The sequence below is a fragment of the Camelina sativa genome, chromosome 12, assembly GCF_030686135.1.
Source record: "Camelina sativa cultivar CO46 ecotype springtype chromosome 12, ASM3068613v1".
NCBI classification, from domain to species: domain Eukaryota; kingdom Viridiplantae; phylum Streptophyta; class Magnoliopsida; order Brassicales; family Brassicaceae; genus Camelina; species Camelina sativa.
The window spans coordinates 30,530,710-30,557,988 of NC_141891.1; the positions used below are offsets into that span (position 1 = coordinate 30,530,710).

Genomic DNA, 27,279 nt, shown 5'->3' on the forward strand with positions numbered 1-27,279 from the left:
ATTTAACATGGTATCAAAACCTACACACGTTGACCCATTAATTAATCTGACCCGGATAGAGATCCGATCATCCCATTAATTGATGACCCAAAAAAATGTCCAATTCCATCGAGATAACTAAAAAATAGCATTATCTAGAAGGGGCGTGATGGATTCTGTCGAGATTAATAGCTAAAAGAGCTATTATCTTGAGAGAGAACGTGTGGAGAAAGATCCCACATTTAAAAATGTAATGGAACTTAAGTGATATATAAAAGATTAATACATACATATTTCTACACTTATTGTCAATTAGTTTTGACTTGGAAACCCAAAGTAAAACCCGAATTTAACAGCTATCATCATTCAAACTTTATATAAAAAAAATATAGGGATGGACGTGACATAATGACATTAGAATTTAGAATATCCGTCGCCTCAAAATCGTTCAACATTGTGCTTAAAATTCAAGAAATCTCGAAATAAAGTATTGGTCGGACGTACTAAAACGTTTACCCTATTTTGGTTGTTTAGTTAAAAATATGGCTCTTGGATTGCCAAACATGACAAAGGATACCCAACCTCCAATTAGTTAAGATATCTCACTTCCAATTTGTTAATGATACAAATCCATTACTATATATGGTTGTCTTATAGTGAGTATTATAGATATCTTAGAAAAATATATTTGATAATGGAGAAATTAGAAACATTCAATTCCAAGAACCATTACAATCTCTAAATTTTTTGAAAAAAAAAAAAAAAAACTTAGCACGATTTTAAAAAATACAAAATCTACAACTTTATAGCCAAAAAAAATATCAGATTGAATCGCAACCTATTCCTCAAGAAAACTATATACTGAAGACAATGAAGATAAGCTCAAGTGTAGAATAATAGAGAATAAAGATAATATTGCATGCTTGAAGCCCATATCACATCAAACCTCAGTATAATAGCACTATACGTCAATCTTAATTCTCACATATGTCTTTCATGGATGTTACGTGGTCAATTTATCACTAAACCCTAATCATGCATGTTTTTTGTTTTGCCATGCCGGTGACACAAAAACAAAAGACTTGAGATTTAAGTATTGCATGAGTTAGGTTCCTTTTTCCAATCACGGACCTAACTTAACAGTATGACATTCCTCTTAACCTTTTGCATTATTCTCACATATATTTCAAAGAAGTCTTGATTATAATTAAGAAAATAACAGTATAATATAATAAGACAGGATTATAAACAGTTCTGTCGACCACTTTCTCTAAAATAGATGACTCACCAAGAAACATTTCAAGATTGGGGTTTGTTAGGCTAACAACCTGTTGGTTAAATTTTTTTGAAACTTCTGTTTGGAAAAAGAGGGCCACGATCGAGTCCCTTAAAGAGAACGTGACTCCGAAGTGTACAACTACAAAGCATTCACTTACTGTTTACACTCGTACTCGTAGGTTGTATTATGTCGTTCCTTATCTTAAAAACAAAAATTGCTTTCAGTAGTAGTTCACTTATTTGCTTAAACAAAAAAAAAAATGTAAACTGTGATTTTGTCCAATTTTAAAATCATGTAAAATTATTTAAAGTTTCAAAAACACAAACACAAAGACAAACTTGTTGTATATAGGTTTTGACTGGACTACTGTTTTGAGGCCTTGAATGGTACTAGTTTTTAGAAAACTATTTTATATCCAATCACCAAAAAAATTATTTTATTATCCAATCAAGATTATTTTTTAAAAAAAGGGGGATTTTCAAAAGTAGTTTTCCTTAAGGATAGGAAATTTAGTTTCTGAGAGTTTTTACAAATTCCTTAATCAAATCCAAAACCCAATTAATCAATATATTGACTATTTAAAATTATTAGAATTTTAATAAATTTCTTTAGTAGTCTTATTATTACTTAAACTGATTTGTTATTTCTGTTACAAGATCGTTTTGTTATTTTGTACATTAACATTAAACATTAAGTATTCTATAATTTTCTTACTAATTTTAGTTTTTTTTTAATTTTAAGATGTTTGTGGTCAAAAAGGAAATAATGGAAGAATAACTCAGTTTTACCAACTAAATATTATTCATATTACTTTATTTACAATATCCACTAGTTAATTAAACAAACATGTAATAATTATTTAGTCTGTTAATAATATAAAAATTTAATTTGTTAATAACCAGTGATTAAGAATCAGTACTACTGCAAAATATCGCCTCTTTGACATATGATTAAATAAATGAAATGCTTAATATTCCCAAAATATGAGAAGCGAAGGAACGTAAGGATCCACTACGAAAATTACGGACATACATGAGAGGGAGGGTTTAATCAGAAAGTTTGGTTGTTGAGAACTCTATCTTATAGTCCTTCGAATTACACAAAAAAAATATGTGACAAATATATATTAAGAATATCATATTCCTTCAAATATGCATCAAATACTCAGGCTACTACGAATATCATATTCCTTCAAATATGCATCAAATACTCAGGCTACTACGATATGATATATCATAGCTATTAATAGTTACAAACATATATAGTTGTACTTGTGAATTTCTAATTAATCACACTTACAATTTCGTAAGATCTTTCATCACTTATAAAAAAAGCTCAAAAATATATATATTATAGTATTTATGTGATTTGGCGGTCATTAGTTACAATTAATTACTACTAGTTAATGGATGTAAGTTTCTGGATCTATATGGAAGCATAGTGGTTAATGAGAAGAAGTTCAAGTTCCGTATTCATGGCATAAGTTCCAAACGTACATAAACACACTACAACCAAACATCAAAGGATTTTATATTGCTTTCTTCATTTACACACCTATGCTTTAACAACAATTTCGAAAAGAATAAGAAGCTACCATCGTGTTGTTTTAAGAATCTTGGTATTACATATCATATAACTAAACAAAAAATTTATTTAAAAAAAATTGAAAAATTAACTTATAAAAATTGGCATCATCCCTATAAAAATGTTTTTGAAAAAATATTAATTTTGACTTCTTTATGAAGAGTTTAACGCAGTAAGATGTAAGGTTTACATGCATCTAAAATATAACACACATAGCTACTTATGTTGACTTCACATTACTTAACGAATCTACAATACACCATTCTTCTTTTTTTTTTACATTACTCATTTATATTAACAAATAAAGATATATGAAGAAAACCCTAATTAAATATTGTTGCTGATGCAGCAACAGACGCCACTTAAGAAAGCTACTAATGTCCAAACTTGAATGTGTGTTTGCTTCGTCCTTCACTCTCTATAAATTCACTTCATCCCTTCTCCCTTTCACTCATCAAGTAATATTTTTATTTCACTTCTTTTTAATTTAGAGTTCATACATAATAAGTTGTGAAGAAAGAGAGTTCGTAAAGGAGTTTGTCTTTTGGTTGAGCTAATTCGTTATTATATACATTGTTTTAACAACCACGCTTAATTTTATATTTTACTTATTACCACTAAACATGTGTACTGGAAAATCATCATACACAAAATCCTCACCCAAGGTTATTCAATAATTGGTTACTTTTTCTTTATCAACTTCAATAATTGGTTACTTAATTAGCTGTTACTTTTTTGCACGTTATTTTCACACGTGTATTTCAAAATAGGCATGTTTGTAATAATATTATCTAAGGCAAAGAGAATTCCATATTGACAGTGTTTTTTTTTTGTGTGTGTTTTCAAAAGTTTGGGAAAACATGTCCAACTTCTTCTGTACTCTCCCTGGGTTCCAATGGTAAAGGAATGGTGAGGATACAATTTTCTTTTCCCTTTTTTATATCTATATACTTACTTTGTAGGCATTGACCATTAATCTAATGACCACATTTTCATCAAATGTTCTCATTTTTACTATATATAGTCTATGTTTGGGTTCATGACTAATTTGAAAGAAAAAAAAACTAAAACTATTACAGATTAATCTACGGTTTAAATTATCTAAAGAGGAATTCCTCAAAATACCCTATATAAATATGTTTGGCCTCAAAAATCATTTGATAGAAATAATTAAGTTTATGCAAGTAAATCTGTTTGGCAAAAAACTTACGTACCACCCCCAAAAATGAAGTTGATCTTATTTGTTTTAACAACATGCACATGTAAGAAAATCACAACTCTTTACAGTTCCAGAAAAAGAAACTCAAATTCTATATCCAAGTTATGTAATATGATCTCTTTCTACCAATTATAGCATTGTTTAGTTACAATTTGACGTCCAAATAATTTCTAGAGTTTTAGCAATGCCACAACTGTAAGTATGTTTTCTTTTTCTCTTTTTGCTGTTGTGGTGTGATCATTTCAAGTAAATATTTAATACGGAAAGGCTTCTGTCTCCATTTTCTAGATTAAATTATCTAAATAATAGTGCACGTTACGTTGAGTTCTACTCTAAGTATACTTTATGTCTTACGTACTCGTGAACCTCTCTGTCGAATTTTGTAAAATGATGAGTAAGAAAAAGTTTAGTTTTCGTAGAATGTACATAGATACGATAGTGTCTACAGTGATAAATGTAAACACTCGTACAATGATTTAAGTACCCTAATTATTCACTGAAAAATTCTACTTGTAGACCAAAGTGGAACCACTCAAAGACAGAGTGAATGACAAAGCCAAGGGCAAGGCAGCCGCGGCGAAGGTACCCAAAAATGGAGCTTAATTATATTATCAATTATGAAATTCTTTTTAATAAAACGTTATCACAACAGTTCACAACATTTTTCACTAATTTAATATACAAAATACAACTCTTTATCTTTTTTTTTTTGTATATGTACTGCTCAGTTTACGAAGGTTTATATATTTATAGTAACATTTCTTTCAAATAAGATCGTATTTGAATTCACCGGTTGTAAGATTCGGTCAGCGTTCACAAATCTACTTCTACGATTGACTTTGTTATATTTTCATTAATCAGAATGTTGCAAAGGCACCAGCCAAAGAGAACAAAAAGCCTCTCGAGTTCAAACTTCATTCTGGCGAGAGAGCAGTGAAACGTGCAATGTTCAACTATTCGGTTTACACAAACTTCCTCAATCTTTCTTTCTTTCTCATTATTACTTTTTTAAACCTCCATGGAGCTTATTCATCATCTTTGCAGGTTGCAACCAATTATTATATCATGAAACTGCAGAAAAAACAAGAAGAGAGGTTGCAAAAGGTAACACACACACACACAAACAAAGATGCCTCCTATTAGGCTAAAAGAACAACCTTATTAGCCAATTTAAACCGACAGAAACCGTACTCTTATTAGTTTTGGTCTCTCTTAGGCAGTATCTACTTCTAATCATTTACATAACCAGGACCTGGCTAGTCGACAATTGAAGCCAGATTTATATGAAATGAAGCTAACCAAATTATATAACATTTATAAATCTGGCTAGTCGAAAATTGAACATTCCATGTAAAAACCATTTGAAATGAAGCTACCCAAATTGCTGCGACGAACTTTTCTCAAACCGGTTTAGTTTGGTTTGATAGTAGCCCCTGAATAAAAATCACATCAAGACAGTAGGTAAAAATATAGACCAAACTATTTTCAACTAAAAAAGTGAGATTAGTTGGAACTCGGTTTACTTCATTTTAGGAAGAATTCTCAAATTTTAAGCCGCATTCCTAAATCATGACATATGTAACAGATGATAGAAGAGGAAGAGATTCGTATGTTGAGGAAAGAAATGGTTCCAAAAGCCCAATTGATGCCTTTCTTCGACCGACCTTTTCTCCCACAGAGGTCAGTTTGATCATCATTATATATACTCACTACATTGGAAATTTTATTTTTGTTTCGTATAATAATGTTGTTTTGTAACTAATATATACCCCTATAATAAAACTTCAATATTTTTTCTATGAAATAAATATTTGGGTGTAGATCGAGCAGACCATTGACGATGCCAAAGGAACCAAGCTTTGGAAACGTAAACAGCACCTGTTGGACTTGTGTTTTCAACAACCAACACTATCTCTACCATATAAATCATGCTCATGCTTAAATCGTCGAGTCACTAGCTCATCATATAGAGGCTTTTTCTTATTTTCATTTGAGAAATCTTTCATTTCCAGTTTACTTTTTTATTTGGTTGTCGGCAGTTTTTGTCTTTCTTCTTTTGCCTTCTTCTTTTTCTTTTCAGATGTAATCTTTTGTAATTGTTATTTTCGTAGATTAAATAAACAAGCAAATCTCGATAATATGTAGACAAATATATACAAGTCAGTCAGTCTCATTCGCAGTACATCAAATATTCTAGTGGGTTTGTTGAATTCGCAAAACGACACGCCGACATCATTACTACAAACCACAATAAGCGAAATATATAGAATCGGCATGAAGAGTTCCCAATTATCTGTTTAGATTTTTGTATTTGTACAATAATTATGTGGGTGTGGACTGTCGAAATATGATGGTAGTGAATGGTTACCACTGACTCCGCGGTTTTGTCCGTTTGTGGTTTGGTCCACAGTTTATTTACCATTCAGCTATTGAACGCAGTAAAATGGACTAAAAAAAATATTAAAATTTTGAAAAAGCGGATAGAAAAAGAGAAAGAACGCAGTTGGGAGCAGTCCATGCACACAAGAGGAGTGGTCCAGTCCACAGAAAAGTGGTTTGCTTTTTGACAACCAATCAAATTTTTTTTTCTTTTGAATTTATTTTTTTCTCATATTTGGTCTTTATAATCGGGAGAAACCAAACTACACCATCCACTCCCATCTTTTGCTAGAGACTGAAATACACACAAAAAATTTTCACAACATTTTTATTGTTTGTTCAGCTTTTTACCATAAAAAAACAAAGTTCTAGCATTCATCAAGGTAAAGAATTATCTATTCAAATCATGTAAGTTTATCTTATATATTCACTTATTGATTAGCTGGCTTTTTTTTTTTGCTTCATTATAGTGATGTCTTCTAGGAGAAGAAATACAAATACTGGATCTCAACCTTCTACAAAAATAAGGGTAAATTTCTATAAAAAAAATATTGTTTAATAATTTTTTTCAAAAAACTTAAAGCTTGTTAGCTTATTTTATGATAGATAGATGCTTTATACTAGCCTATTGTGAATATTTATGTATCAATAGTTTATAAGTTTAGATTCTTTTTTTATTATTATTCAGTTTAGAATTTTAAAATATTGTCAAATAATTGATTAATGGTTCATAAATAACTATAATAAATATAACTAATACAGATTAATAAATTTTAAAATTAAAGTTTAAACATATGACATATCTGAATTTCCATTACCACCTATAGACAAGTATTATGTAGTTGACTCAGGGTATCCTAATAAGCAAGGATTTTTAGCTTCTTATAGGTCAACACGAAATAGAGTTGTGAGATATCACATGTCACAGTTCTATACTGGTCCGCCTCCGAAAAATAAGGAAGAATTGTTTAATAGGTCTCATGCATCTCTTGGATCTATCATTGAACGCACTTTTGGGGTATGGAAGAAGAAATAGAGAATTTTAACCGATTTTCCGAGATATGATATGGATATCTAAAAGAGAGTAATTATTGCAACAATGGGTCTTCATAATTTTATTAGAGTTTCAAATTTTACAAATGCAGATTTTGTGGAAGATTTTACAGAAACTCAAACTAAGGATCAATACAATGCATCTTATGAGCTTGATAAAGCAGAGAATGCAGATAGACAACACATGGCGAACATTCGAGAAACTATCGCAATTATGTTATGGGAAAACCAGGGTATTTGATTTTATATTTGGGTTTGTAGTTTTTTTATATTTTCATCTTCTTATTATGTTGTATTAAGAAAATTTAAATTCTTAACAAAATTATAATCATATTTGAAGAATATAATAAAAGTAGTCTAATTTGTCCATCTTTTACTATTTGGTTCATAAAACCGCTTTTTGGGTCCGCTCCGACCGTTTTGTCCACTCTGACCGCTTTACTGCTGTTTTGTTCGCTGTGTCCGCTGTGTCCGCTCCGCTTTGACTGCAGTCACCATTCAGACCCGATATATTTATGTGGGTCAAATTTGGTGGATGGTCATGTCATAGATATGTGTGTGAACTGTGAACTTGTGTTGTTGTAATATTTTTTTTCTCAAATGTTATCTTTATTGATTGATCCAAACAAGTTTATAAGCCCAAAATCAATGCCCAAAGGATTACATCAAAGGAAAAAGAAAGATAACTTTTGTGCTTCTAACGTGTCAATAACAATAACACGTGGTGTAACCATGTTGCAAGAGAAACGATAAAACTTCCCATCATCCTTTGCCGTTGAAAACTCTGATACCGGTGAACACTATTGATGCCAGAAAATGTGTGAAGCATCAATTTTTGGTTGTTTCTCGCTAGAGACTGCTTAAACAGAGAGAATGGATCCAAATACAGGGATTTCAACCCATTTAATTTTCCAAATCATCAAACAATGAGATCTGACAAAATCAGAAAAAGAAAAGAAATTTGATTAATCCACAAAAGCTTCCTCGAATGAAGCTCCATATACATATAGAAAACGCCTACAAGCAATCCAAATATGCTGGAAATACGTCTTCTTTTCATTACCTTTTTGTCATAATCATATATGGTGATTGATTGTAAACCACATATCTTAAGAAACAAAACCGGCGTGAGAATACCCGACGAAAGCCCGAGTCACTCCGGACGGCTAACTATCAGACAACACCGGCAAGGAAGCGCCGACAACAAACACGACAAAGAAGCGCCGACAACAAACACGACAAAGAAGCGCCGACAGTAAACACGGTCAGGAAGTGCCGACAGCAAACACGGCAAGGAAACGCCGTTACCAACATGGCAAGGAAGCGCCGTTACCAACACGGCAAGAAAGCACTGTTACCAACTCGGCAAAGAAGCGCCGACAACAAAACCGATCAGTGTTGCTATGTAAGCCAATCAATATCGGACGAGACACAAGAGAAACCCGAATAATCGGGATCTGATAGCCAGAAAGGGATCCGGATGGCGACGGAAATCAACGACGTTCTTCCTCTCTGAAATATTTTAAAGAGAAGAGAGAGAACCTTCTCGATCACTTTTATCTAGAATTCTAGAATTACTTGTGTTGTTGTAATTAAACGGCGGAAAACTATAAAAAAAAGGAAAAAAAAAGAAAAGCCATTTGGATCTGATTGTTTTTGCCTTTTTGGTATCACATTTAGTATCGTTTTTGTGATCAGTTACAATGAAAACGATACAATTCGCAGACTCTTTTGCTTAGCTCAAGTTTTAATTCGACAAACTAAATCGTAAGTGAACGATAGTATATAGAGATTGAATTCACAAAAAGCCAAAATATCATGTAAAAGATTTTGAAAGTAGATCTTCAAAAACGTAACAACTAAACAACACATAAGAAAAACTGAATGATAGTTCAAGAAGATTAAAACCATTGGCCGTCATAGTATTTCACATTAATTGGGGCATGCAAATAACAAATTGTTCAAGAAACATTAAGAGCCGGTCTAAAGCTTATATCATACTCCCTCTGTTTCACAATATAGAATGTATAGAGAAGTAATTTTGTTTCATAATATAGATATAGGATGTTTCCAACTATCTCTTAAATATGCGTGTTTTAACTAAACATCCTATATTTTGAAAGAAAGGGAGTATGAAACTACCTTTCTTTCAAAACATCAATATAAGGTAGTCTAACCAATTAGAACAAATCAATAAACAAACAAATGCTTTGACGACATCAATAATATATTTGTAACATCAAAATACGTTTATATATAAACTAGTAGTACAAATGCTTCTTCTTGGGTTTTAATAAAATTATCCCTTTGTGAAAACAAAAATATAAACTAGTAGTATAGATAGAAAAAAATAAAAACAGATTTAGGAGTTACATCCCCATGTCTTTTGTGTTTGGGCAGTGTCAATTCTTTACATGGGCGAGCTTTTAAAGAGCAATATTAGTCTAGGAAGGTTCTCAAGAGCCACTGTGAAGAGACCACCAAGAATAAACATTAAAACAAATGCAAAAAATATTCTTCCAATGTACTTGAGACTTTGTTCTCCAATTTCTGGTTTTGAATACTTTGGATCTTTGGAACCCTGCAAAAGCAAACCGCAAAACGCTATATTACCACAATCTGATTTGAAACGGGGGGCTGCAGGGGAAATCACATAACACAGTCAAAGGGATATGAAACCAACACAGGATCTCAAGCAAGAAAACGAGCTGAGAAGCTTATTGTTAGTTATGGTTCTAGCTCCCTTCATTCTACTTAAGCTTTGAAATTGGATAGTATATTCAGTAGAAGTTAGAAGCTAAGGGCAATGGCGATGGTATAAAGTGTTAAGAAATTCGTAAAACAATCTTGCTATGAAGTTACTAACAAAGTCAAGTTAATTACCATTGATATTACAGAAGGAAAGTGCTGTGGTAGATTGTATCTCTCAGTTCCTGCATCAAAAGAAAAGAAAAAAAGGTGAAGAATACCGGATTACAGTCTGAATGATTCTATCTTATCGTTACCATTTCCATTGGTTTTGATGCATCACAAAGTGTACACACAGCAAAATTTTACTAACATTAGCATCTGAATCACCACTGTTATATTTCATCCAAAAACCAAAAGCAAAGTGCTTCTTGTAATAATTCTAAGAATCTGTGAGTTTCTGGCATAACATTCAATCAAGTGCATATTTTCACTAAGTCTACCATCTAGAAATCAATAAGATTCTTATAACTCCATCAGTAAACTAGAGCTCTCATATGGCACCGCTTCGAATATAACAGCATGAGAAGTATTTAAGCACATATGATTTTACTATTTTTAGTTAACCAAAACTAGAACATTGAAACCAATTTTTTTACTCAAAAATCAGACAAGTTCTCGAATCCAAATGCTGAGAACTGACAAGAACTAAATTACCAGGAAAATCAGAATCAACCACTGTCTTCAACTTCCAACCATCTCCGTAACTGACAAGAGAAGCATCATCTCCAAAACTGATGGGCTCTTCACCTTCCCTTGCTGCTTCGATGAAAACTACTCGAGGTTTTAACGAACCAAGTTTCCTATTGATCACAGAGACAGCAAATTTCGCCTTTGTCCCGTTCGTGAATCTGTATTCCTTACCAGAAACTTCACAAAAAACCTCCAGAAACTAGGATTTCCCACAAATCAACAATGTTATTAGCCATTGAAATTTATAACAAACAGTAAGGAGTTAAGGAAACTTACGAGCGGTGGCTGAGAAGGAGAAGCTTCTGATGAGGTATTGTCCGCCATTCGTCCTATACTAGTTTCTTTATGGCTTTGATGACTTAAGAGACTTGATCAGCCAGAATTGTTGCTAACCAAATAGGTACTGCCAGAAGAAGCAAGTAAAGCATATACCAAATCAGATGATTAACCAAAAGAGATGTAATGGCCCATTGATCCAAATGTAATAATTATCCAAAAAACAAAGACACATCTAACCCAAAATCAAGATGCTTGGAGCTTCAAAAAGCCAAACATGAGATTAAGATTACTTCTCAAAGCACTTCACTGATAAAACATTAAACAAATTATTTGATCAGACACACTCGTCTATTTGACAATCTTCACTAAGCCTGTGTTCTGTTCTAACTAAATCATAATAATCTACTCAACGAAACAAAATTATAAGATTGTTCTGTAGATGAAGCTCTAAATCTATTACCCCGGACGAAAATAGGAAGAATTACGAAGGGATGGTTCGGAACATTTTACCAGGTGCTTGCGAGAGAACAATCTCGAAACCCTAAATTATGAGAGGTTCACTTGTAGAAGAGATTGCGAGCGAGAAGTCAAAGCGTCGACGATGTCTGGTTCTGGTGAGGTTCTCGAGAGAGAAAAAAAAAAAAAAAAAAAAAAATCTAATACCTGGAGTCAACTTAGATCCTTAACCGATCTAAACCGGTATGGTGAATCATAGTCCACACAATCGAATTTAAATTAAACAAGTTGGCCCAATAAATAAAAAAACTACAATAATTCAAACTACAATAATTCAAATTTGGTCAAGATTTGGTTACATCTATGACCTCCTGCTTGATATTTTGGAAGTACACAACTTCTTTTTGGTAGAGTATTTCTTTTTGTTAGAGTATATGATAGTTGTAAGTTAGAAAGTTATACTTATTATTTGATTTATTAGTTTACAAAATAGGTTATATGGTTGGATTCCTTAATTATACCAAGATACACTTAAACGAATATACCAAAGAATAATACAACTTAAAGAAATAAAATCTTTAACAACCATATACCTAGAACAAACAATGTGCGTGTCGATTGCATTGCGAAAGCGGTTCGAACACAAGGTTTTTTCTTTTCCCATGTAAGTCCGCAGGTTCCGGATTGGTTAGCTCATCAAGCTATCCTAGTTGAACTGGCTTAATAAGATATGGAGATTTTGAGGTCAAAAAAAAAACAACCATATACTGTTAGGCAATTAAAAAAAAAATCTCGGAAATTAATCATGCTTAAGCGTGATTTCTGATTAAGCAAACAAAATAAGATCTTATCTAACACCCTTCCAAACATTTAGTATAAATCATTGACATCTCCATTCACCGAAAAACACCATATTCATACAAAACAAAAGTTGTTTAATCTATAAAATATTCAAGTTTTAGTAATATTATTCTTTTAAAAAATATCTATTCAACTAAAATTTTGACTAGGTAACGGGTCAAAATTTGAATGTTTAAATTCAATTTCATATATTTCTTTTGTTGAATTGTATAATTTTATATACTATAATAAAAAATTTCAATAATTTAATTTGAAATATTTTAAATTAGTTTAATTTGATATTTTTAAGAATATCATAAATATATGATAGATCAAAAGTTACAAATTATAAACACTCAAAATTGATTTGTTATAGCACAAGTCAATAATATGTAACTATAATATGAAAGAATTACAAGAAATATGATTGCTAGAGTACATGTTAAAATTTCAAGAAATATGATTTCTCGGATTAAATTAAAATTTGGAATAATGTTGTTTGGTAGGCTTTCTCGGTCAAGATGATTTTGACAAACATACGTTACATATTTAATCCTAAAATACGGTATACTAAATCTAATATACGGCTAGATTAGGACCCGTGTTAGAGCACGGGTTGTTATTGAGTGAAAATCTAGATCTAATATAATAGATCTTAGAACATATATGTTATTTTCATAAGTCATATTCAGCATATGATTTCATGACATAGTGTTTCATCCAAAAAAAAATTTAACAAATAAAATATATCACATATATGATGTTTTGAATAAAAATTATAAAATAAACAAAAAAAAATTCAATATGTACTCTAGTACAGATCTTATTCTAGTACATTTAATGTTTTCTTTGACCCTTTCTGCTTAGTTTCTTAAAACTTTTTACACATGCTTTCATTACTTAATTGCTTGTTCGTCTGCCTAAATTATGATCTTTAATTGTTAATACTCTACCTAAATAAAAAGATCCTAAAACTACAAAACACTTGTTGTCTTTAGTTTGGTTCGATTCATTTGGTTAGCAACAATTCTCTTTGCACTTTCAATCTCATAATTTACTAACACAACATTTTACACGGTGAACTTGTAAAATCCTATTCTCGGGTAATACATATTCGATGAGAATGACACATTATCATTTGAAAAATTCACAACAAAATTTTGAGATTAAGTCCACAATGTAATATTTAACTACAAAATCAACTGATGGTTCTTCTTCCTTGAAAATTCAATGGTCAAAAGTTTCCACTTCCAAAGACCAGACACAACTTGCAAACTAGACCTAAACCATCTTCATCATTCTCCCTTTTCCCCTAGTTTGACCAAAAAATAAGAATAAAACCGTTACATATAAATATAAGTCTCATCCCAACCCAAAATCATAAAAACCCAAGTCAATATACAAATTGACGTCAAAAAAAGAAAATGGGATTTTCATGGAGAAAGAGACTACGTGTAGCTAACGAGAAGAAGATAACTCCGGTAATGAGCTGGTCGGAGTCGGAGACGGATATAACAATACCACCGGAGTTTCAATGCCCAATCTCAATCGATCTAATGAAAGATCCCGTAATAATCTCAACAGGGATAACCTACGACAGAGAAAGCATCGAGACATGGATTGGTTCGGGCAACAAAACATGTCCGGTCACGAACACGGTCTTAACAACGTTCGATCAAACCCCGAACCACACGATTCGTAAGATGATTCAAAGTTGGTGCGTAGAGGCAGGATCGTCGTCGATTCAACGTATCCCTACGCCACGTGTTCCTTTAATGCCACGCGATGTCCATGAGATTTGTAGAAAATTATCGTCTGCGACGCGGCGTGGGGATTACGAGAAGTGTGGGGAGTTTATTGGGAAGATTAAGAAATTAGGGGACGAGAGTGAGAAAAATCGTAAGTGTATTAACGACAATGGCGCCGGATTAGTTCTTTGCGAATGTTTTGGTAAGTTCTCGGGAAATGAAGAATTAACGTTTATGTTAAAAGAGATTTTATATTTGCTGACATGGATGATTCCGACTGGGTCTGAGGGTATTACGAAACTCGCATCCGCAACATCGTTTCGTTGCGTCGCTGGTTTGCTGAGGAGTACAGATGATACCGTACGTGAAAACGCTGCTGTTTTTATGAAAGAGATTCTTTCGCTAGACAAAACGTGGGTTTATGCGTTTGCAGTCGAGAACAGAGTTGCGGAAGCGTTAATGAAGTTGATTCGCGATTCGGTTTCGACTAGGTCGACGAAATCTTCGTTGATAGCGATTTATCAACTGGTGTTGCAAAAGCCTGAAATCGCGTCTGAGTTTCTCGAAATCGGTCTGGTGAATATGACGGTGCAAATGATAGTTGATGCTGAGACTAATGTTTGTGAAAATGCGTTAGTGGTTCTTGATGCGATTTGCGAAACCGAGGAAGGGAGAGAAGAGGTGAGAAAAAACGAGTTGGTGATGCCACTTTTGGTGGAGAAGATTGCGAAGGTTTCTGAATTAGCGACAAGGAGCTCAGTTTCGGTGATTTTGAGGCTGTGTAAAATGGGAAATGCTTTTGTTGTTGAAGAAGCAGTGCGTTTAGGTGCGTTTCAAAAGGTGTTGTTGGTGTTACAAGTTGGGTATGGAGAAGAGACTAAAGAAAAAGCAACAGAGTTGTTGAAGATGATGAACTCGCAGATGAAATTACTGAGTGACTGTGTTGATTCTTTAGTGGAGTTTAAGTATCTCAAGAAACCATTTTGATGTTTTTAATTAGGATATAGATGAATTCATCAGTAGATAAAATTGATGAGTGATGATACACTTTGTTGATTCTTTAGTGGATTCAAGTATCCCAAGATATCATTTTGATGTTTTATTTAGGATACCTTGACGATAATGTATTTTTTGAGTGATGCCTCACTAAGAAATGGACTCGACCAATCATACCAATATTTTAATCACTAACCTCCGGCCCCGTAAGACTATTAAATAAAAAGATTCAACAGTTGAATAAGGAAAATGAGCTGTTGAATTATTATTGAAACTATGTTAAATAAATTGGTAAAAAGGAGCTCAAACTTGGTCATCTAGCATAGAGTGATTCGAAAAAAAAAATATCTGTGAGAGAATAAATAAACAGGATGAACAATACTTGAGTTCACTCTTAATAGTAAAAATTTTATTCATCCTTCTTTTTTAGACAATCTAACAATAATTAAAATAGAACTGCACGATTGGTCGTCTAAATCCGAAGAAAGGAGTTTACAAAAGAAATTTTAAAAATTAAAGATCTAGAAGACCAGACAAGAGAATCCGCCCTCTGATTCGATGAACGAAGAATCTTCGACAATGAAAACACAGGAAGGAGGCACAAAGCAAAATGAAGTCCTCTATGTTGGATATGGGCTTTGCCCCCAACATTTCTAAAGCCCAAACAGAAGATTCTCAAGAGATTTTGGGCCAAAAGTCTTGGATCAGGTCCATCAGACCGCAGGGGTAAAATCGTCATTTTACGAAGAGGCAGAAGAAACCCTAGGTCAAGGTCCCACTATAAATACCTTATGTCATTGTAACGTCAGCAGATCCACTTTTTTTTGGGCAATTAGAGAGAGAAGAGCTATTATTTTCGGATTAATTGTGCTAGCTCTTTAATTGTCATTTTGTGTAAACCCTTCTTGACTTCTACGTTAAATAAAAGGACCAGATCCGATTTATTCCCACCAAAATATTCGTATTGTTTACATTGTCGATTTCATACATCAACAATTTGGCGCCCACCGTGGGGCCGAACGGAATCCTTTCTTTTTGACGAAAAGAGTTTCAAGACAAGGCGTTTTCGGAGAACCAGAAGCATGTCTCAAACCAATCACTCAAGCAACAAAGGCGTCAACTCCTCCGCAGCCCGCGACGTGTCTCCTAGGCGCACCATATGGGGACGCACCCGTGCAAGGACGAACCAACTTCAAGGCGCCAACAGGACCGAAGCAGTTACGGGCGAGGACGCAACACTCACTCACCGCGCAGCCATAGGCGCTACGCGTGTCGCTCCCACCAATGGCGTAGCCGTAGGCGCTACGTCCCCTGCTCGTGAAACCACTGGAGTCAATCCAACCGACCGCCAAGCTGTAGGCGCTACGCGCGTCGCTCCGACAAATGGCTTAACCAATGGTGCAATCCTTCCTGACCGTGTAGCTGCTGAAGACGCTCCAAAAAACCGCGAAGCTACGGGCACTACGCATGATATTTATCCCCGTCGATCATCCAAACACATGAAAATCAGTCAAGCTGCACTTGACGAAGCTGTACGAAGAACCTTAGATAAGATGAGCGGTCAAGCGGCGCAGATAGAATCACAAGGGCGAAATGACCATGCAAGGCATCATAGGCGACAACAGGAAGACGCATTGGCACCACACACTCTGCGAGTTGACTACCATGCTCCGCGAGCTGACCTCAACGCTCCGCGAGCTGACCACCACGCTCCGCGAGCTGACCTCAACGCTCCTTGAGCTGACCACCACGCTCCGCGAACTGATCACAACGCCACTAACATACCACGAGTTGAGCATAACGCTAATGGAAGGTCCTGTCTCTCATCGATCGTCGTTGGGCCTAATGGCGAACAGCCGAGAGTGCATTTCCAAACTGACAGGACGCTGGAGGATCAACGTGCTGCACCAAACCATTCCGAGAATGCTGAAAATCGCGCACTACGGCAAGAACTTCAGCAGATGCAGGCTCAGCTGCAGACGCTTACGACTCAGATGCACCGAGCAACAAGTGCAGCACCAGAACTAGAAATCGTGTTAGCAGAAGCAAGACGTTCACCATTCACTGCAAGGGTCTCAGGAGTTAGAGTCAGGCACAATCCAGACAATAGCAAGAACAGACCAATTGCATACGATGGAAAGGGAGACCCTACCGTCTTTTTGAAGTCAATGACGATCCATATCAATCGATCGTATTTCTCACCTGAGGAAGCAGACGCGGGAAGCTGTCAGTTGTTCGTCGAGAGTCTTTCCGGCAAAGCACTCAACTGGTTCTCAAGACTTGAGGCCAACTCAATCGATGGCTACGAAGCATTAACAAGCGCATTCCTTCAGCATCACCAGTACTTCATGCGCACATCTGCGTCAAATACCGACCTGTGGAGAATGTATCAGAAGCGTGACGAGTCATTACGGGCTTTCATGGATAGGTTTAAGGATGTCGTGTCCCGACTCTCTATAAGCGACAAATCCGCAATCGGTGTGTTGAAAAACGCGCTCACCAGGGGTACCAAATTCAAGGACGACCTAACAATCCTACCTGTCACAAGCTTAGGCGAAGTACTTGCACGAGCCAATCGATACATCCTAGTCGAGGAAGACAGAGGTAAAAAGAACCCCGATCAATCAAGTACGATCGAAAAAGCATCTGATAAGGTCCCAAGCTCAAAAGGCAAAGCCGTAGATGAGTACCACGAACCACGCCAGCACTACAACAGGGACTATGCCCGTGGCGAGAAAGGAAGGAAAGTGACGATGTTCGCTATCGACGGAAAAGAACAGCAGAATAAGTCTTGGAACAAGTGGCACCGCGAATCCGATAACCCAGGCTTCAAAGGCAAACGCCCGTATTGCGAGTTCCACAGATTCAACGGACATTCAACCGAAGAATGCAAAACACTTCAAATGCTGCTTCTGAATAAGTACAAGAAAGGAGACGTCGATGTAGAACGAGAGCGGAGAAAAGTTGTCACACACAAAGACAACAAGTATTGCCTGAGAGACAAACAGTAGCACGATAGACAGCGCGAAGAGGAAGCTGCAGCACCGGATGACCGAGCATGGGCACAAAATGATCGAGAACGGGAAATCGCTCGCTTACCTCCTCCCCCCAAACGGAATCATGACGCAGAAGAGCACGATGAACCACTAGCTCCTCGCCGAAAGATCAACATGATCATGGATGGCTTGTCAACATGCCGCGATTCTGTTCGATCTATCCAAGCCTACTGTCGCGAAGCAGAAACCAAGCGTAACATGCCTTCTCACAGCAATATGTTCAAGACATCCTCCGCTCCAATTACGTTTACTGAAGAAGACGCGCGTACGCAAGTCCAAACAACGATCCACTTGTCGTAGAAATGGTGATCGGGGAAAGTTCGGTAACGAAAATTCTTATTAACACCGGGAGCTCGGTCAACATGATATTCAAGGATGTACTGATCCAGATGGAGATTGATCTGCACAACACGGTCCATGAAACGCAGCCTCTGACGGGATTCGATGGAGACACCATCATGACTGTCGGAACTATAACGCTTCCAATCTACGTCGGCGGTATGATGCAGTGCTTCAACTTGGCAATTGTGGACAAACCCATCGTCTACAATGGCATTCTGGGAACACCATGGCTCCACAAGATGCGCGCTGTTGCTTCTACATACCATCAATGTGTCAAGTTCCCGAACGCATACGGAATCTATACGCTGCGCAGGGACCCTCTGATGGCACGAACTTGTTTCATCATTGAGAAAAAGATGCAGAATGTAAGGGCTTTCGTAATTGCTGAATCAACTCCACCGCGAGACCCACGCACACCTCCTTCAAAGGAGTCTGTAATCCAAGTTAACATCAATCTGTCCGATCCCAAGCGCTGCGTCGGAATAGGTACCGAGCTACCAATGGCTCTAAGAGACGAGCTCGTCCAGGTTTTGCGCAAAAACGCAACCATATTTGCATTGACGAGAGATCATATGACCGGGATCGATCCAAGCATTACAAGCCACGAACTCAACGTCGATCCAACTTACAAACCTGTTAAGCAAAAGCGTCGAAAGCTCAGAGCAGAGCGAACAACAGCGGTCAATGATGAAGTACGGAAGCTACTTGATGCGGGATCAATTACTGAAGTACATCATCCTGATTGGTTGAGCAACCCTGTCGTCGTTAAAAAGAAGAATGGTACATGGAGAGTCTGCATCGACTTCACAGACCTCAACAAAGCTTGTCCGAAAGACAGTTTTCCTCTTCCACGCATTGATCAGCTCGTCAAAGCCACTGCTGGAAATGAATTGTTGTCTTTCATGGATGCGTTCTCGGGTTACAATCAGATAATGATGCCAAAGACGACCGTGAGAAGATTGCATTTATCACCAAACAAGGCACTTTCTGTTACAGAGTCATGCCGTTTGGATTGAAAAACGCTGGAGCAACATATCAGCGACTAGTGAACCGCATGTTCGCGAATCAACTCGGAAGAACAATGGAAGTATATATTGATGATATGCTCGTCAAATCAGCTCAGGCCGCAGATCATGTCGCACACCTGAAGCAATGTTTTGAGATACTCAACAAGTAGAGCATGAAACTGAATCCAACGAAATGAACGTTTGGGGTTACTTCCGGAGTATTCTTGGGATACCTCGTTACAAAGCGCGGCATAGAAGCGAATCCAAAATAGATCTCAACAATCATTAACCTTCCTTCTCCAAGGAACACACGCGAGGTTCAGCGTTTAACTAGACGCATTGCTGCACTTAACCGTTTCATCTCTCGCTCGACATACAATTGTTTGCCATTTTACCAGCTTCTTCACGGAAACAAACGTTTTGAATGGGATGAGAAATGCGAGTTAGCATTCACGCAGTTGAAGGATTACTTGTCATCCCCGCCAGTCCTGGCCAAACCGGAGCAAGGAGAAACTTTGTATCTCTACATCGCCATATCATGTTCAGCTGTAAGTGGCGTGCTCGTCAGAGAAGATCGTGGCGAGCAACATCCAATCTTCTACGTGAGCAAAACTCTTGATGGAGCAGAACTTCGGTACCCGACTCTTGAGAAGCTCGCATACGCGGTCGTTATTTCAGCTTGCAAGCTCTGCCCGTACTTCCAATCGCACACTATTGAAGTCCTGACAAATCAGCCGCTATGCACAATCCTTCATAGCCCAAGTCAATCAGGTCGCCTAGCGAAGTGGGCAGTCGAATTGAGCGAGTACGACATTGAGTATAAAAACCGCACCTGCACTAAGTCACAAGTTCTCGCAGATTTTCTCGTTGAACTCTCTCCTGAACTCGAAGCTGACTCACCTCCACCCGAGATATGGTCACTTTACGTTAATGGCGCTTCATCGAAGATGGGCTCGGGAGCTGGCGTACGCCTAACCTCACGGACTGGCGAAATATTGGAGCAGTCATTCCGCCTTGTTTTCTCTGCTTCTAACAACGACGCAGAGTATGAAGCACTAATCGCTAGACTACGTCTCGCACACGGAATCGGCGTTAAAAAGATCCAAGCTTATTGCGATTCACAGCTTGTGACGCATCAATTCAGCGGAGATTATGCAACACGACACGCGCGCATGGATGCCTACCTCAAAGTAGTTCGTGACTTGTCCCAAAAGTTCGAGTTCTTTGAGCTCGTCAAAATTCCACGAAGCGACAATGCTCCGGCTGATGCGCTTGCGACACTAGCTTCCACATCTGATCCCGATCTCCAAAGAGTAATTCCTGTTGAGAGCATTGATCAACCAAGTATTGACGTCAACCTGTTAACTCCCGCTCCAGCTACGTTCCTTGAAGCCGCACCCGCAACAAACTCCGTGACAGACCCGAACGTCTTAACAATCGCCTTAGCTGTAACGAGATCAGCCTCAATGGATACAAGCGTAAACACCTCCACCACGCCCATTCCAGCCCCAACAGCTGCGAATTCAAGCACTCCAGCCGCTCCAGCTACGACCATACCAGCAGCCGATGCTTCCTCGCGAGACGATTGCCAAACTGAGATTATAGCGTTCATCGCGGACGGAATTTTTTCAAAAGATAAGTGGGAAGCAAGACGTCTTCGCGTCAAGAGCGCACAATACACGATGTTGGATGGTAGCTTGTTTCGTTGGGAGGCAAATGGCGCTCTTCTCATTTACGTTAATACAAAGGACATCAACGACATCATGCGAGAGGTCCACGAAGGCGCTGGAGATAACCACTCGGGGGGGGGGGGGGGGGGGGGGCGAGCATTGGCACTTCGAATTTGCCATAATGGCAATTTCTGGCCAACCATGGTTGCCGATTGTACTGCATTCGCAAGCAAGTGCGAAAAATATCATTGTTATGCACCTTTTATCCATTCCCGACCGAACTCCTGCGCACAATGTCACCACTCTATCCATTCATGCGATGGGAGATGGATATTGTCGGTCCGCTAACACGATCTCGCCAAAAGAAGTACCTCCTAATCATGACGGACTATTTCACTAAGTGGGCTGAAGCAGAGTCATACGCCTCTCTCGAAGCCAACAAAGTTCAGAATTTTGTCTGGAAAAACATCATATGCAGGCATGGACTCCCACACAAAATTGTATGCGACAACGGGCCCCAATTCATCTCACTCCAGTTTGAAGGATTCTGCGCTGGCTGGCGAATACGCCTTAGCAAGTCGACTCCATGATATCCGCAGGGCAACGGAAAATCAGAGGCAACCAACAAGAAAATTCTCGCTGGAATCAAAAAACGCCTCGACGAAAAGAAGGGACTCTGGGCAGATGAGCTCGACGGCGTTCTATGGTCTCACCAAATTTCACCGCGGACATCCACAGGACAAACACCATTCTCGCTCGCATACGGCATGGAGGCTCTCGCACCGGCAGAAGTCGGGATCCTGACGCTTCGACGCTCTATTCTAGTCCACGATCCGGAGTTGAACACCAAGATGCTGTGCGACAGACTACTTTTCCTCAAAGAAGAACGCGACCAGGCACTATTGCGCATCCACAACAAAAAAGTCAAGTCTCGTTACTTTGCCGAGGGAGATCTCGTCCTCCGCAAAGTCTACGAAAACACTGCCGAGATGAACGCTGGAAAGCTTGGTGCACATTGGGAAGGTCCCTACTTAGTCTCGAAGATTGTCGAAATGAACGGCACGCTAGTCCCGCGGTCCTGGAACTCCGCCAACCTTAAGCGCTACTACCACTAGTCCAACAAGAATGAGCACGTCTGCCAAAAAAAAAAAAAAAAAAAAACCAGCTTGTCACCGAGCATTCTTATGTAACACGAACTACGAATTGTTTGATCCCTCTCCAGGGTACGTAGGCAGCCTTTCACGAGGTGCAACTATAACTTCAATAAAAAAATAAAATTATCGAGCAAATCTTTCGTTTCCACGCTGACGCCCTGGCCAGGTGCACAGTTCTACGTTCCGCATGAATGTAATGGTGAAGTAATCCATACTTAGGTAAAGATAAAAGCCAAGTCCATACTCGCAAGCGCTCCGCATGAGTGCCGTGGTGAAATAATCCACGTCCTTACTTTGGTAAGGACTTATTAGCCGAGCCTAGATTCGCAAAGCTAGCAGGGCGCAGAGTGAATAAGCTGAAGACCCCGAGTCGCACACTCTTGTGATTCCTGTAGCATCCACAGGGTAAACCGCTCACAACTGAACGCACCTAACTAGTACGACAAGTCTGTCTTGTCTACTCTCGCCGTTACGGGGAATAACATATCCAGGATAAGCCAGGAGACGTCCTGCACCGCAAAATATGCCCTGCAACGATAAAAGATAAATTCAAAATAACTTCATCGTAATGAAGTAAACGAAAGATAGGCAATAATCAACATTTGCGCGATAGGAAGCAAGTAGTCAAACTCAAAAATTAAATCAACTAAGTTCGAAAATATCCGAAAAGAAAGGAACAGCTACAATCGGCAATCGAGTTTGCAATAACAAAAGGAAAAATCAAAAGCAAGAACAACAAGCGATAATACGAGGACATATCACTCGTTTGCGACATCATCAGCACCTCCACCAGTAGCTTCCGGGAATGGCTCGAGATCATCGTCATGAAGCGGCGGCACCACAACCCCGTTCGATTTCGCCGTGAACTCTTTTTCGCCAGCAGCAAGATGCGCCATCCTATCTGCTGGAATAGTGACACCCTTATTGATCAGCCTCTCAAGACATTCTTTAATCACCTTCACCTGGCTAAGAGTGAGCAAATGAGGTTGTTTCTCGCGCGATACTATCACATGCGTCCTCAAACGATCGATGCGCTCCTCGCACGCCCTAATCACAACCGCAGCTTTGGCACGCTCTTGCTCTCCGCGCTCATCCCTCGCCTTCCTGAGTCGCTCCGATTCAGAAGTAAGCTTTTGCTGGGACTGTTTGAGTGAAGCCGTGAGCTCCTTGACCTCGACCGATCAGCCTGAACAAACGCATCCTGAGCAACCGCGGCCTCCCTCCTAGCGGTACGCACCTTGTCCTCGTAATCGCCAGTGAGACGGTTTATCCAGCTCATCGCCTAAGGAATCAAGCAAAATAACCGATTACAACTAAGTAAATCCATATCGTAGTGAGCTGAAAGATTGGACCCAAACCTGAAACTATCGACGTACGGTTTCTTCGTACGTAGTTGGACAAGCCAAATCACCAGGAGCAGGAAGCGGAACAAAATCACCGTGAATCTTGCTAGCAAGGTCGGCGCAAGCTCGCGAATCGCCAGTAATCGCCTGGTCTTTCACATCGTAGCGGAAGGAAAATGAGTAGTCAACCCCTGCACGACCATCCTCCGCGTAATGATCAACTCCCCTGCGACCATCCTCCGCGTGATAAGGACGCCTAGAGTTCCCTCCAGCGTCACTCCGAGGACTCGAGCGTGATGATCTCTTCCAGGAATGATCACCACCAGCTTCTGAAGCACTCCTACGAGCCCCCGAGGAAGGCTTCTTCGCCGTACGAGCCGCAGCAACATCGGCAAAACGAGACCTACGATCAGGATCACCCTCGGGAACATGCATCTCGCTGTCCTCGCGCTCCACAACAACAATCTCCGCGCCGGTCTCAGCGTTTGGCGCAACAACCTCGGTCGTAACAGCTGTCTCCTCATCAACATCGAACAAGTCAGCTGTCTCCCGTACGGTCATGCGTAAACTACGTAACAAGCTCGAAGAGGTCACAGCTGATCGAAATTTTCTTCGCGGCACAAGTTATTGCAAGTCCCACCGCGTTCCGAATAGAAGAAATTGACAGCTGCTAAAACGCAATTCCCCGTCTCGCACAATAGCTTGCTAAGAACCCCGGAATCAGAAACCAAAGGCCGCACTCGGTAAAGAAATCCTCGTATACGCAAAGGTAACCCTTGGGACAGCTCCATGGACGCTCATCCATGCTCGGCAGCGCAAGCTGCAAGTTGTGCAGCATTTGAAGGACGTCGAACAAGCCAGCTACGGAATGCTTATCACAAAGAGCCGGCCCATCATAGGAGAAGCATTTGCCGTCACCTGTCCGTGGGATTGGCCTAGCGTCTCTGGCACCATCTCTGCGACGTCTTGAAGTCCCGTTTCTAGCAGCAAGGCTGGCGACCAGTGATCTCAAGCCGCACTCCGATCCAGCGCGCTCTTCGTATGGAAGAACCTTCCCGCGACCAGGAGGGAGGGGAACTAGACTAAGGTCTTGGTTATCCGTAGGGAACATTTAGTCAAGCTCACGAACCTCCTCTTCCGTCAAATCCGCGAGGTCTGTCACGACACCTCCTCCTTCTGACGGCTCCCACCAGGAAGGACAGCTCGGTCCAGTTTCGTCAAAGCCTCTCTCTAGCTCTCGGAACTGATCATCTCCAAAATCTTCCAGAACATCATCGAGGAATTCGTTTCTTGAAGCCATTGCGCGAGACCTTGCAAAACCAACCAAGCAAACGGTCAATATCGGAGCGATAAAACCACATCACCACGCCGTATTATTCAAGACAGATTGATCACACCCGAATTACAGCTTCCAACGCACTGATCACATCACGATTCGTATGAGCTCGTCGGTTTCCCCGCAAGTGATAACCTTGCCAACGAAGCTCATAACAACATTCTCGTCACGTACTTGAGCACGTCCCCATCACGCCTTAGTCTCGCATGCAACTTTCGTACTCGTCAACTTGACTTCGCAAACAGTCCAGTTCCCGAGGTGTGACCATGGTCTCGCCAAGTTGTGCACACGAACCACTAATTTTACCATAAGCCTCGTATGAAAAGTATTGGAACCCGCCAAAGATCATCACCCGCTACCGTACTGTCTTGCCCTTGCAAAACTATTTCACCATCTAGTAAGCCCATCTCGTAACAAGGCTAGCGCTTTCTTCCCGACTTCGCAGCCCCCACCTCGCTGATACTTCGGTCTCGCCTTTTCACCATCTTGTTAATTCGGCGCCGTTATGCATGTCTCGTGGAACCACCATCAACCTCGCCTCGCCAATGCTTCGAACAAATAGATTGGACAATCATCAAAAATCACCAGCTCACCACCGTACGGAATTCATCTCACTGCGCCAACGCCCCCAGCTCGCTGCCTATCATCGCCATCTCGCAGGAACACAAACAAGCTCGCCACCAAGAGTTTCGATTCCCTCCACCAGAGAATTCGACCTTGCCGTCACACCAACGACTAGCAGACCGCAACACTCGACCTCGCCAGCTAAAAAGTATGAGCGCGCCACCACGCATGCACCGATAAGATCCCCATCTCGCCACTTTCAACAGGACACCGCGTACACAGCTATCTCGCGAACATAAACCGAGCTCGCCCAAATCTTGACCTCGCCACTTCGCACACGATCTTGAGTTCGCCACGACGTCACCACACCAGCGCGACGCCTCCTCTTCCGCTGTAAGTTTGCCCAACATGATCATCTCATCTCGCGTGGAGACCAAGACGCCTAACGGTCCCGGCCTGTGGACGGTAACGCACGGCAGGGCACAGAGAGGCAAGGACGCATAACGGTCCAAGTCTTGTTCAGCGGGCACGGCAGGACACAGAAGGGCAAGGACGCCTAACGGTCCAAGCCTTGTTCAGCGGATACGGCGGGAGGTCAAGAGCCAAGGACGCCTAACGGTCGAAGTCTCTCTCAAACAGCACGACGGCGGGAGGCGACCGGAGTTCGGCGATGGGAAGAAGAAGATACCGGCAGAGCAGACTGACTGGTTCGAGGGGCAGTGGCGAATTGGAACGGCAAGGCAGGGTCAGCGAGGCACGGAGGTGAGATACGGCAGGAGAACAAATCGGTGGCCTGGTCGGCAGCGCACCACGACGGAAAAGGTGAATAAGGGGGAGTCATGGACGGCGACAGCAAACCATGTCCGGTGGACGGCGGCTAGGTCGCAAGCAAGGAGGAATCAAGGTCCACACAACCATAAAAAATTTTAAGTAAAAGATAAGGAAGAGAGAGAAGGAGATTTACCTTTTTGGAGAGAAGAAGGAGATGAGAAGTAAAAGAAAGTGAAGGAGACATATATATAGGGGGGAACCAGCGCGTTGACCGAGGTAAAAAGGAAAACCCTAATTTTTAAGTTGTCTCTATTTCCTGCGCCTCGGGAAGCATGCAGAACGCACAAGATTCCCGTTTCAAGCCCAACGGACCTCGAAAAACGTGCACGACGCACTAGTTATCCCGAAATCACCCGGAAACCTCGAAAAACATGCACGACGCACTAGTTATCCTGGAATCTCTCGGAAATCTTGAAAAACGTGCGCAATGCACTATTCATCTCGGAATCTCCCGGATTCCTCAAAAAACTTGCGCAATGCACCATTTATCCAAGATCCTTCCGGAAGCCCTTCAAGCTCTTGAAAATCTCTTGTTCCTTCTGCAAAACGGACATAAAAACGCAGAACTGTAACCGACGGGCTCAAGCAAGCCATCGCACATCGGACTAGGGGGGACCATTGTTGGATATGGGCTTTGCCCCCAACATTCCTAAAGCCCAAACAGAAGATTCTGAAGAGATTTTAGGCCAAAAGTCTTGGATCAGGCCCATCAGGCCGCAAGGG

The 27,279-nt window shown here is 39.7% G+C and overlaps 4 protein-coding genes, 1 long non-coding RNA gene and 1 pseudogene across 9 annotated transcripts; 4 read left to right on the forward strand and 2 right to left on the reverse strand.

Annotated features, from left to right (window-relative positions):
- Positions 1-3,291: 3,291 nt before the first annotated feature.
- Positions 3,292-6,199, forward strand: LOC104732635 (microtubule-destabilizing protein 60). The gene is made up of 7 exons (XM_010452199.2): positions 3,292-3,507; positions 3,692-3,751; positions 4,578-4,643; positions 4,923-5,021; positions 5,106-5,165; positions 5,647-5,741; positions 5,883-6,199. Exons 1-7 carry the CDS (start codon positions 3,466-3,468, stop codon positions 6,001-6,003), a joined length of 543 nt encoding a protein of 180 aa, XP_010450501.1. The 5' UTR covers positions 3,292-3,465; the 3' UTR covers positions 6,004-6,199.
- Positions 6,200-8,080: 1,881 nt separating this feature from the next.
- On the reverse strand, positions 8,081-9,396 carry LOC104732637 (uncharacterized). The gene is made up of 2 exons (XR_758938.3): positions 8,557-9,396; positions 8,081-8,426 (listed from the first exon to the last, which is right to left on the reverse strand). It is a non-coding gene; the product is annotated as an uncharacterized LOC104732637 (long non-coding RNA).
- Positions 9,397-9,721: 325 nt separating this feature from the next.
- LOC104732638 (uncharacterized) lies at positions 9,722-11,939 on the reverse strand. Of its 4 annotated transcripts, none has more exons than XM_010452201.3 (6): positions 11,724-11,914; positions 11,451-11,519; positions 11,211-11,337; positions 10,899-11,133; positions 10,377-10,426; positions 9,722-10,074 (listed from the first exon to the last, which is right to left on the reverse strand). In XM_010452201.3, the coding sequence occupies exons 3-6, from the start codon at positions 11,256-11,258 to the stop codon at positions 9,904-9,906; spliced, it is 504 nt and encodes a 167-aa protein (XP_010450503.1). In that variant the 5' UTR covers positions 11,259-11,337; positions 11,451-11,519; positions 11,724-11,914; the 3' UTR covers positions 9,722-9,903. The 4 variants fall into 4 exon arrangements, with proteins under 4 accessions (XP_010450503.1, XP_010450504.1, XP_010450502.1 ...); XM_010452202.3 differs by having other exon boundaries at positions 11,674-11,802; XM_010452200.3 differs by lacking the exon at positions 11,451-11,519 and having other exon boundaries at positions 11,724-11,939.
- Positions 11,940-13,728: 1,789 nt separating this feature from the next.
- Positions 13,729-15,444, forward strand: LOC104732639 (U-box domain-containing protein 21 pseudogene; annotated as a pseudogene). Its single transcript, XR_015575499.1, has one exon. The product of XR_015575499.1 is annotated as a U-box domain-containing protein 21 pseudogene (transcript).
- A 3,167-nt stretch (positions 15,445-18,611) lies between these two features.
- On the forward strand, positions 18,612-19,667 carry LOC147931135 (uncharacterized). Its single transcript, XM_087477191.1, has one exon. It carries the CDS (start codon positions 18,612-18,614, stop codon positions 19,665-19,667), a length of 1,056 nt encoding a protein of 351 aa, XP_087333317.1.
- Positions 19,668-19,732: 65 nt separating this feature from the next.
- Positions 19,733-22,443, forward strand: LOC147931136 (uncharacterized). Its single transcript, XM_087477192.1, has 3 exons — positions 19,733-19,738; positions 20,057-21,430; positions 21,928-22,443. The coding sequence occupies exons 1-3, from the start codon at positions 19,733-19,735 to the stop codon at positions 22,441-22,443; spliced, it is 1,896 nt and encodes a 631-aa protein (XP_087333318.1).
- The last annotated feature ends 4,836 nt before the right edge of the window (positions 22,444-27,279 follow it).

Bases quoted from the DNA above. Each gene is read 5' to 3' on its own strand.
- LOC104732635 (XM_010452199.2), top strand. From the start codon at position 3,466: ATGTGTACTGGAAAATCATCATACACAAAATCCTCACCCAAG. The intron at 3,508-3,691 runs GTTATTCAATAA...TGTTTTCAAAAG, and splicing joins ACACAAAATCCTCACCCAAG to TTTGGGAAAACATGTCCAAC. The intron at 3,752-4,577 runs GTGAGGATACAA...TTCTACTTGTAG, and splicing joins GTTCCAATGGTAAAGGAATG to ACCAAAGTGGAACCACTCAA.
- LOC104732638 (XM_010452200.3), bottom strand. From the start codon at position 11,258: ATGGCGGACAATACCTCATCAGAAGCTTCTCCTTCTCAGCCACCGCTC. The intron at 10,427-10,898 runs GTAATTTAGTTC...CTTTTGATGCAG, and splicing joins GGTTGATTCTGATTTTCCTG to GAACTGAGAGATACAATCTA. The intron at 10,075-10,376 runs GTAATTAACTTG...TTGCTTTTGCAG, and splicing joins TTCCTTCTGTAATATCAATG to GGTTCCAAAGATCCAAAGTA.
- LOC147931135 (XM_087477191.1), top strand. From the start codon at position 18,612: ATGGTGATCGGGGAAAGTTCGGTAACGAAAATTCTTATTAACACCGGG.
- LOC147931136 (XM_087477192.1), top strand. The intron at 21,431-21,927 runs GTCCACGAAGGC...TGATATCCGCAG, and splicing joins TCAACGACATCATGCGAGAG to GGCAACGGAAAATCAGAGGC.